The following is an 11,636-nucleotide window of genomic DNA, read 5'->3' on the forward strand; positions in this document are numbered from 1 at the left end:
CCACAAATGCATCCACACTCCAACTGTTCTTTACCATTCCCACACCAACCATCCCTGCCTTCATCTATCCTGTGTTCAATAATTTGTTTCAATTGCCACTCTATACTCATGATTAAGGGAGTTAATTCACTAGCAAAAGTCAGGATCAAGAAACAGTAATGATACTATCATTGGTTCACAGCATCCTCTCTGCTCAGGGTGAGAGAAAAACACAGAAGTCTTTTAATTCTCTTTCTCCCATAGAGAAGGAAGAAGTTTGAGAAAAGAGATTCAACTAGATCAACTAGCAAGGAGAAAATCAATTGAAAAATACTCTAAAAACAATGCGTTAAACAGATGTGAGCTAATGGGTTCCTTTTTTTTTTAACAGAATGAAAGATGTCTTCTTGGACACTGGCATTAGTTTCATCATTTGTGAGCTGCCACTCTACAACAAATTAATCAGTGGTTCTGGGTTTGAAATTATTCTTATTAAACAACCCATCCCACAAGCAATTAATCTAAGGTAGTCTCCATTCTTAGTAAACTGAATCAAAAATCTGTTTTCACCAATAATTTTTAAAACAGGTTGAATGGCTGCATGTGGATGATTTGCAAATTTAAAATATGTTTATTATTTTCCTTTTTATTATTTTGAATTGAAATAGTTTGAGAACAACTTACACTCCTCAAAAATTAGAGGAATGTTTGGAAACTGATTGTGGTAGCAATGGTAAAATACTGCTTGATGTGATTGAACTATTGAGTGATGTGATAGATACATTAACTCCTAATTAAAATAATTTTTTAAAACATCAAAAGTTATAAATAAAAGAGTAATTCCATTTACAATACATTTTTAAAAACTCACTTCACACCTTCAGAAACACAAACACAGGCACTTAGTCACATATACATGTGCTTTATATGTACACATGTGTGCACATGCTGAAGGCTTTAATTGGGGGGAATTGGTTCCTGTGGGAAAGTTTACCAGTAAGTGAGAAGTCTTTCTTTATAAGTATAATATTTATATTTGGGAAAATAAAATAGAAAATTGAATATATACTTAGGTCTCTTGATTCTTAGCTTGGAAAATATGTAGGGTATGTAGGGGCCAATGAGTTAGTTTCAAATCATAGGGATACAACATAAATTGTTATGCAACACTGTGCCATCCTCACAGTTGTTATATTTGAGCTCATTGTTGCAACTACTGTGTCAGTTCATATGGTTAATGGCTTTCCTTTTTGTTTGCTGCTCCTCTACTCTACCAAGCATGATGTCCTTCTCCAGGGACTAGTCTTTCCTGACAACGTGTACAAAGTACAGAGAGAAGTCTCGGCATCCTTGCCTCTCAGGAGCATTCTGGCTGTACTTCTTCCAATCAGACTTCTTTGTCTTTTTGACAGTCCGTGGTACTTTCAACCAGTATTCACCAGCACCATTATTCAAATCGGTCAATGTTTCTTTGGACTTCCTTATTCAATGTCCAATTTTCACATGCATATAAGGCAATTGGAAGGGCTTGGGAAGGCATATCTTATTCCTCAAAGTAAAATCCTTCCTTTTCAACACTTTAAATAAGAAGCCCTATCAGTGTAGTGGTTACGAGTTGGGCTGTGATCCCCATGGTTGATAGTTTGAAACCACCAGCAGTTTCACAGGAGAAAGGCTGGACTTTCTACTCCTGTAACCAGACTCTTGGAAACCCTCGATGACAGTGAGTTTGGTTTGTGCGGGGTAGGGTTGGGAATAAAGGTAGAGATAGTGATAGGAATCATATGTTGTTAATGACTGTCACGCCGCTCTGACAAATAATGACCCAAATACAACAGAAGTCGGAGCCCTGATGTGACGTCGGGGTGACACGTTGGGCTGCTAGTCATAAGGTCAGCAAGTGGAAACAACCAGCTGCTCTGCTGAGAAAGTTGAGGCTTCCTATTCTAGTGAAGAGATACAGTCTCGGAGACCCACATGGACAGTTCTTCCCTGTCCTATAGGATGCTTAAGAGTGAAAATTGACCATCGATTCATGAGTTCCTTTTTACAACAGATGGGAACTCTGTCCTTTTCTGCATCCTCTTCCCATTTGCTGCCCATTGTCACGGTCACTGTGTCAATCCATCACTTAGTTGGTCTTCAGCTTTGTCACTGACCAGAACTGTCGCAAGCACAATATTCTTTTCTAGTAAGTGGTTTCTTCTGGTCACATGTGCAAAGTACATGAGGCAAAATCTCACCACCATCCCTTGTAAGGAACATTCGGACTGTACTTCCTCCATGGCAAATTCGTTATTCTTCTGACACCATGTGACTTTCAGTAATCTTAGCCAACGCCATAATCAAATGTATCTTCTTCTTCAGTTTTTATATATTTGACATCAATAAATAATATGTATTTTAGGACTGAAAACATGAAGATCTTACCTACTGTTCATCCTAGATTATTCATGAATTATGATAAGGACATCCCAATCTCCAAAATCTGTGAGCATATTACTTAACGGGGGCATTTCTGATAAGAATACAGTTGTGATTTTGATATGGAAAGACTAGCCTTAATCATTTTGGATGGGCTCAATTAACTCACATGGGCCCTTAAAAGATAAGAGGAAGAAAGAAATATAGATTAGCGAGATGCAATGTTACAGGAAGAGGAAGATAGTAACATAGGAGAATAACTCAATTTACAATTGTTGAGTTTGAAGGCTTTCACAGCTATAAACCATGTATTAAAGTGTCCTGTAGGAATTGAGATTGTTCTTTACCTGATAACAAATGAGGAAGCAGAGACCTGGGCTATGAATTTCCAGAGAACTGAATTCTCTTGACACTGTAAGTGAGAAAGGAAACACAGGGTATTTTCCCTAGAGCCTTCAGAAAGAAAAGCAGTCCACACACACATCTTAAATTTAGTCCTGTGAGTATGGTGCTGGACTGTGTCCCATAAACCACAAGAAAATGATGGCTTGTGAGTTGAATCATTCACATCGAAGAAAAAAGAAAGGTGTAAGACTTTACCTCCAATACCCTGGATTAACTAATACATCCACCCCAGATCATTGTGTGAAGTATATAACCACGTTTTGTTTTATACATCCAAATGCAATTCCGGATGTATAAAAGGGGATGATATCGATGATAATAATGTTCCACATGTTTGGTGGCATAGATAATTTCTCATTCCTAACTTTTCTCAGTGGTGTACGTGTCCTTTTGTCATAGGAAGTGTGTCCTTAGCAACATGTTTTTGGCATTTTAAGCACCATAGTCTGACTGGAGTTTAAAGACTATTTTCAAAGATACTGTGCTTTGATTTTATGCCAACTTGATTGTACTTGTGTGGAGGTAGAAGTGGGCTCTAATCTGTCAATTAGATGGCCATCTAGTGATGCTTCCTTTGGGGTGTGGTCTTTTTGAAGTGAGACAGTAAGAGAACCTTTTTGTCTCTCTTGCCCTTCCCCTTCCCTGCCTGCTGGGATTCTGCTCAGGTTTCCAGGGGTGGGTCCAGGTAGGCAGCTATCCCAGAGCACCAATGTGGCAGTTGTCAGCACCCTGCCATGTTGCCATCAATCTTAGAGCAACATAACTGTGCACTCTCCAGCTGATGACCTCCCTGCCTCCCACTTCACCTTTCTGCACCACTGGCCAGAAGTCACATCAGCCTGAAGAGGAGACTAACTAGCACAGAACCTATGAACTTGAATTGGACTGGGCTGGGATGCCTTCTTGATATACAATTACTTCTTGATATAAAGTTTTTTCTTATACATATAAGATGTTCACTGGTTTTGTTTCTATAGATAATCAAAATGTAACAGTTATGTAAGTATTTCACATACCCTCATATAATGTATGGCGTTTGCTGAAGATAGTCAGTTTAGGTATATCTCATTTGTCTTCGTAAGAATTTATTATACTTAAAGTACCAATGGGGCAGTCACAAGAAACGTGTAAGAATGGTTCATTTCAACATTCTTTAGAGGCACAATTCAGTGACATCAATCATTATTTATCACAGAATTCAACAATAACCATAATCAATTTACAAACTATTCTTTCATCTTGGAAAGAAGGGTTGGGGAAACTGAGAACCTGGAAGGACGTGTGTGTGGTCTACTCATGACTACAGAGCTTGGCACGGCATCCCCAATATGAGGCAGTATGAAATATGGGGAAAGCCTGAATACACAAAACTCTAGGAAGCACATTTTTTCCCAGCACATCTGCCTTCATAAATGCTTAGAGAAAATTGTTTTCTACAGACACTTGACTCCTCACATACACAGATAAATTATGCATATCTTAAAGAATGTTTCCTCCTCTTGTATGCCCTTGAATACTCCTTTTGAATGCTTGGCATGCCAAGATTAATCCAGTGCCCATTTGTTTGATGTATATGATTAACGAGAATTTTGCATGCCTCAAGAGCTACAAAGACCCATAGGTGAATAAACTCTAGGCTCTTCTCCCTCTTCTCCCTTCTCCTGAGAATGGAGTGGAGTCCCCTATTCCCCGCTTTCTGTCTTCTTTCATTGCGCATGTCTCTCCTTGGGCCCATTCAACTTTGGCCCAGACCTCACAGAAGCACAGTATTCCCTGTGAATGACCCCTTTTGTCCTCGACTTTCTTACCATTCTCTGTAACCACTACTGAACATTGGTCTCTAACACAATTCTAAATATTTTACGTCAAGTGGGACGACACAATAACTTTTTTCTGCCTCCCAGGAGAAACCGACACAATATTTGTCCATGTGTAACTGACTTGTTAAACTCATCATAATGTTTTCAAGGTTCATCTATGTTGACGCATATATAAGAACTTAATTTATCTTTATAGCTGAGTAATATTCCATTTGATGGATATATCATATTCTTTATATCTATCCATTTGCTTATGGTCATTTTGGTTGTCACCATCTTTTGGTTATCATGAATAGCATTGAAGTTATAAATGATATACAGTGTCTATCAACATTCTTGCTTTCCGTAGTTTGGGGTATTGATTTAGGAGTAGAAATTTTTGAAAACATGGTAATTTCTTATCATAAAAGTTTTTTCTTTTAACTTGTTGATTATTTTCTAGTCCCACTTCCACTTTTTCACTAACACACAGATTTCTACTTGTTAAAATCATAACCATTTTTTGAGTGCTATAATAATAACTCATTTGATTTTTATTTAAATATGACAAATAACATAATGCTGAACATATTTTTATGTGTCTGTTGGTATTTATATATCTGTTTTCTGGTGAAAAATTTAGTCAAACTCTTTGCCCATTTTTTACTTTTTTTTTGATAGGGTGTGGGAGCTTATTTTGAGAATCAAGTTTCAGCTGACCCAAAACATATTTGCAGTTGCCTCATATACTTGTGAGAGTTGGACATTGAATAAGAAAGACCAAAGAAGAATCGATCCGTCTGAGTTGTGGTGCTGAAGAGGAATATTGAAAATGCCATGGACTGCTAAAAGGACAAAGTGATCAGACATGGAAGATGTATGGTCAGTGCTCCTTAGAAGGAAGAATGATGAGAATTTTGCCTCACATACTTGAAACACTTTGTCAGGAGACACCAGTCCTTGGACAAGGACTTGGGGTTTAGTAAAATTCAGGGCAGCGAAAAAGAAGAGGGCCCTCAAGGAGATGAACTGACACAGCCACTGCAGCACAAGGACAATTGTGAGGATGGCGCAGGCGAGGCAGTGTTTCATTCTGTTGTGTGTAAGGTTGCCATGGGATGGAATTGATTGGATGATGCCTAACAACAATAGGTGCTCTCAATATAGTCTAGAAGGTAAGTAATTATTAGATATGTGGTTCCCTAACAATTTTATACCAATCTGTACGTTTCCCTTCACTTTTTCGACAAAGTTCTTATATAAGCAGGGTTTTTTTTTTCATACATCAAAAGTGAACAGCTAAAAAAAAAAAACAAAATCATTGTATTTGCCATAGCATTAAAGGTGATAAAATACCCAAGGATAAAATTAACTAAAGGAGTGAATGACTTGTACACTGAAAACTATAGCTTATTATGGCAGATAATAAAGAAGATCTAAATAATTTGAAAATATTCCAAGTTCATGAATAGAAAACTTAATGTTATTAATGTCTATCTAACCAAAGACAACATATATTTTCATTAGAATCCAATAATATTTCAACATTTAGGCTTGTAGTGGTTGGCACTCAAGGGCTTGAGTGGCAGGGAAAACGGTCTGGCTTAGTCAGAAAGCAATCTGGGAGTTGTTCCCCAGGGCAGTGACTATTTACTATTTAAATAGTACGATTTGCTCTGAGAGCGGGATGGATTTTAGAAGGTGTCCAGCCTCTGTGGTAACAAAAGTGAATTATTTAACTATTACACAAAGATTATTTGTATTTTCTCTTTGATTCCTAGCACAATCACCAAAGATCAGGATGGGGTTTGCGTTAATTGTACAGGTAGGCATGAACTAGCTCTGTTCAACATAAAATTCATTGTGTATCTTTACATTTTAAGCATCAACAGAGAGCATTCAATTTTAGAAAACAAAAAGAAGTAATTCTCTCTTCTTTTTGTTTGTTTGTTTCAAAGAATGTTTAGCCACCCATTGTTTAGCTACCTAAACTCATTGTTTTCACGGTTATAAGATGAAATGAGAAAAAAATTCAAACAACTCAGTATATTATATCCTAAAGCTTATAAGCTTATGTTGTTTTTTATTGGACTCATATAAAGTGAAACATTTATGTATGGATTGCTATATATTAAATACATATTTAAGTATTTTGCATACATCACATCAAATCTATTACTATCGAGAGAATTAACAAGGTAGTGAATGGATTTCTTAGAAGTACGGTAGATTTGTATTATACTCAAATCAGAATAATTACTTGTTTGGTAAGAGTTAAGTTCCATGATAAGCAAATCTGAAATTACTAGGGATATTGTGGCATGTTGTATAATTTTATCATTAAACTCTTCTGCTGAAGTGAAAGGTCCTCTGAAGATCATTCACCAATTTCTAATATTTACTTTTTATCTTGTATTTAACTTTAAACTTGCTCTGAGTTCTAGCAATAATCAGGAATATGTTCTTCGGTAATGTAAATGATAGCAAAGCCTTTGCCCCAAACACAATGTAGTGGCCAGGAACATAAAGATAAAGTGTTTGAAGAAAAGTATAAATGCCATCAAGGATATCTAGTTATTTTGTTTTTGAGTTATAAATATAGTAGCTTCTAAAAAGATGCTAAAGTCAGATCGAATTTAAATAATAATATTATTCTTATATTGAAAGTGACTTTACATTGACAATCATTATAAGAAAAAAATTTGAGGGCAAAAAAGAAGTTTCAATGTATTTGATACTAGAACACATCAGAATACTTGGTTCTAGCTTGCAGGCTCATAGTTGCTCTTTCGTGTTAATTGTTTCTTCACACTTAGTTTCAGGTTTCTTTTAAACTGCACTACCTTACTTGATTAATGAACAATAATGCAGGGAAGGATTTTCTAGTTCAGAGAAAAGTTCCTTAAAAGACTAGACAGAGTAATAGAGAAACAATTTTGAAGATGCTGGTTATATCAAGTACAGCCAAATGATACATAGTGTTGAAAAAAATTCAACAAACAACTCTCATCATTTGCATGCATTAGGCTCTGCATTGACTTACAGAGGTTAGTGTTTGGTACAGTTTTGTAGAATGGTGTAGGGAAAGAAAGTATAGGATATATAGTTTAACAGGAGTAAAATAATATCAGCAATATTACTTGGTGGCCACTAGTTTCTGACTATCCTTGACACTCAGTTATAGCATTTTAACATTCCCTAAAATAACATTGTTGCTGGGAGTGATATATCAGATAGTGCTTTTGTAAATACCTTACTTTACCATTCTCTCTCGAATCCTACAGATACAAGAGTAATTGGTTAAATGACTTCCTGTACTAGTAGCAGTAAACCCTCTGATTGCCCTGCTTTTGCATCCTGCTGTCCCAATTATGTCTCCTTTGGCACATGAGTCAGGCTGAATACCTTGAAGATATACTTACAAGGGAGTGTCCCCAAAAAGCTGATGATTCTTTGTTTTTATTGTTTTGTTATAAAAACAAGATTTTATTGTCGTATGGTTCTGGAGAGTAGGCATCTGAAATTAGGGTGTTGACTGTTATTTCTTTTATTTTTTTCTTCCTTTTCAAAATCATTTTATTGGCGCTCATACAACTCTTATGGATAGTGCATTTGGAGTTCGCACCACTAGGTCAGACTGTTAATCAAACTTTCTGTTAGAGGTTCTGAAAAGATTGTTTAACAGTGTGCCACAAAAAAGGCCTGATTTGTGCAGTTGGGGGACTGGTTTTGCCACCATGACAACACACCTACACATGCAGACATCTCAGTGCCCCACTTTTGGGCAAAACCCAACATGCCTCTTTTGCCCATGCACCTGACTTACCTGACCTTGCTCTGTGAGATTTCTTTGTGTTTCTGCCAACAAAGAGAAACAGAAAATGACAGCAATTTGGTGACACAGAAGAGGTGAAGAGCAAAACAAAGGAGGTGTCATCGGTCATCCAAACAGATGAGTTTGAAAAATGTTTCCAAGAATTGAATCTCAGCTTTGACCAATGTATTAACTGTAATGGAGAGTACTTTGAAGGCTGATTTGTAAAAACAACAAAACACTTTAAGTACATAGTTTTGAAAAAAATCCGGTGTTTGAGGGGTACCCCCTCTTACAGAGTAGTCTCCTCTTTGCAAGAAGTTAATCTCTATTGACTGGTCTCCGATTCGTGCAAAAGTTAAACATGAGAAAACTATCCCAAAACTCACAGTATGAAGTATTTTTGAGGTGTTTCAGACAGTATGTCTGGCCATGGGCTCACAAAGGTCAGAGCATTAAGATCCCTACTGAGCAGTTCTTCTCTAAATACATGGGTTGCCATTAGTTCAAAGGGCAACTAACAAAAACAAAAGGTATAACTTGCTATCTGTATTGATTTTTAAATTAAGTAATATATGATGGACAATTTATTCATCAATACAGGGATCAGTGAGGTAAAATTCTGCTTATTTAAGAGAGAAACACACACACACACACAGAAAAGCACTGTCACATTCTGTATCAGTAGGGTATGCAGGCACATCCTTACCACCTAGAAAGTATCCATTTATAGAATTTGTTGAAGGGGCTGTTAAATCAAATTATAGGATACTAATCAATTATTTTAATTGAACAAAATACTGTGTATTGCATAGAAGAATATATTTTATTTTCTAAAATACTGATATGTAGGTGCATCAAGAAGATTGACAATAACATCAAAACATATGTGTGTACAGCATGCTGTGTATGCAAGAGATGAAACCAAATGTCCCAAATAAGTTTGGCCAAAGGACAGCAATTAGTAAGGATGCAAATGTTTCAAGAAAATATAAGAATAATGGAAGGTAATTTCCATAATATCGAACTGGAGCATATAAAGGAAAGGATAAAGGTATTTTACTTAAAATTGTTTGCTTGATCATAAATACTAGCTTAACTTATTTTTAGCATCTGCCTCACTATAAAATCCAAATAAAAATGTTGACATCTCACTTCAGAGAGCTTCCATTGAAATATAAATACAGATATAATAACAAAATGCCAATCCATAATATTTCATAGTTAGCACATCATGTGATGTTTTATATTTTAAAAGCCTATTATACAGTTTGTTAAAGTTAAAGAAGTCTCTGAAGTACTAAAGGTAAATCACTAGTTTATATAATTATTTTAAAATTGTATGCAACTGTAATAGATGATATACAGAATGCTTATTTGGATAAAACTCAATTTTCAATTGATTATATTGGAAAATAATTGAGATTAGATAAGGAAATCATGCCAATGAAAAGAATGGAGCAATTGGGACCATTAAAGATAATTTAAGATTTTGCTATTTTATTAATTGTTAACAAGGACAGCAAAATTTAAAATCATCTATCTCATCACCAAGAAAAAATAAATAGAAGGCACTTTTGGTAAAACAGTGTAAAACATGTTTCTTGTGGAGTCAATGGGAAATATTTACACATCATCTTGAATAAATTTTCATGTACAGCATCTGTTCTTATAGGGAATTTAAAATACTGTAAGGTATATCATCTCCATATTCTAAGTGAGAGAACAAAAGCCAAAAACATAGAGTAACTTGTACCTCTGGCTGCACCATTCCTACAGGTAAAACCGGAAGTCAGAAAAGCAGAGGGAAACGTGTCCACAGCGCTGCACTTTGTCCTGCTGGGATTCTCTGACCTTTCAAATCTCCAAGGCTTTCTATTTGGAATGTTCTTCTTCATGTACATGATCATCATAGTCGGGAACAGCCTCATCATAATATTAACCAGATTTGATCCTGCATTACAGAAGCCCATGTACTTTTTCCTGGCAAATTTTTCCTCATTGGAGATCTGTTATGTATCAGTCACTCTCCCCAGGATGCTTGTGAATCTTTGGACTCAAAAGAGAAGCATTTCTTTCGTGGAATGTGCCACCCAGCTTTGTTTCTTTCTTATGCTGGGGGCCACTGAGTGCTTCCTCCTGGCTGTGATGGCTTATGACCGCTATGTGGCCATCTGTAACCCTCTGCACTATCCTCTGGTCATGAACCAGAAGCTGTGTGTCCAGCTGGCAGTTGGCTCCTGGGTCATTGGAATTCCAGTCCAGATCGGACAAACAGCTCAGATTTTCTCTCTGGATTTTTGTGCTTCTAATCAAATTAACCACTTCTTCTGTGATATCCCACCTATTATTCAGTTGGCCTGTGGGGACACCTCTGTTCATGAGATATTTGTTTACATCATCGTTATGTTTATTGCTACAGTTCCTTTCTTGCTAATCCTGGCCTCCTACAGCAAAATCATTTCCACCATCCTGAAGTTACCAACAGCCTCAGGAAGAACTAAAGCCTTCTCCACCTGTTCTTCCCACCTGCTGGTTGTGGTTTTATTCTTTGGATCTGCCTCTGTCACTTATTTCAGACCGAAATCCTTACATTCTGCAGGACCAGACAAACTAATTTCCCTTTTCTACACCATTGTGACTCCAATATTCAACCCCATGATATACAGTCTCAGGAACAAGGATGTTATTGCTGCATTGAGAAAATTATTATTTAAAACGTAGTATGATGTTGGGAAGTGTGCCTAAATGGCCATTTATGCTATTTTCACACAGTGGTATGTTGTTCAGTCATAAAGAGAAATAAATTCCTGATGTACACTAATATGGACAAAGTTTGAAAGCTTTATGTTGACTGAAATATCGATTCACATAAACACATAATTTTTATGTTTTTAAAATAACCTTTACTTATGAATTTCATATATATTTCACTTATTGAAATAAGCAAATATCCAGAAATCAAAGTTTTCTTGTGCATATGGAAGGTCGGGTTTGTTTGTTTTTTGCCTGAGAGGCGTTGAGTTTATGTTTAGTGATGGAGTAACTCATCAAAGAATAATGCTAATGTTTACACAACATTCGGTGTAATGGGATTTTGTATTTAGAAATCATTCTATTTTTGAGTATTTTATTGTTTTATGTCACTGCATTTTTAAAGGGTAATATGTTAAGCTCAATTATTATTGTCTTTAATATATAGTTATGAGAGAAAC

At 36.2% G+C, this 11,636-nt stretch overlaps 1 protein-coding gene across 1 annotated transcript; it reads left to right on the forward strand.

Annotated features, from left to right (window-relative positions):
* Positions 1-5,742: 5,742 nt before the first annotated feature.
* Positions 5,743-11,145, forward strand: LOC101661015 (olfactory receptor 10AG1-like). The gene is made up of 4 exons (XM_004708503.2): positions 5,743-5,782; positions 6,967-7,075; positions 8,720-8,751; positions 10,190-11,145. Exons 1-4 carry the CDS (start codon positions 5,743-5,745, stop codon positions 11,143-11,145), a joined length of 1,137 nt encoding a protein of 378 aa, XP_004708560.2.
* The last annotated feature ends 491 nt before the right edge of the window (positions 11,146-11,636 follow it).

The sequence above is a fragment of the Echinops telfairi genome, unplaced genomic scaffold, assembly GCF_000313985.2.
Source record: "Echinops telfairi isolate 266 unplaced genomic scaffold, ASM31398v2 ScPeMD7_60;HRSCAF=208, whole genome shotgun sequence".
Lineage (NCBI taxonomy): Eukaryota > Metazoa > Chordata > Mammalia > Afrosoricida > Tenrecidae > Echinops > Echinops telfairi.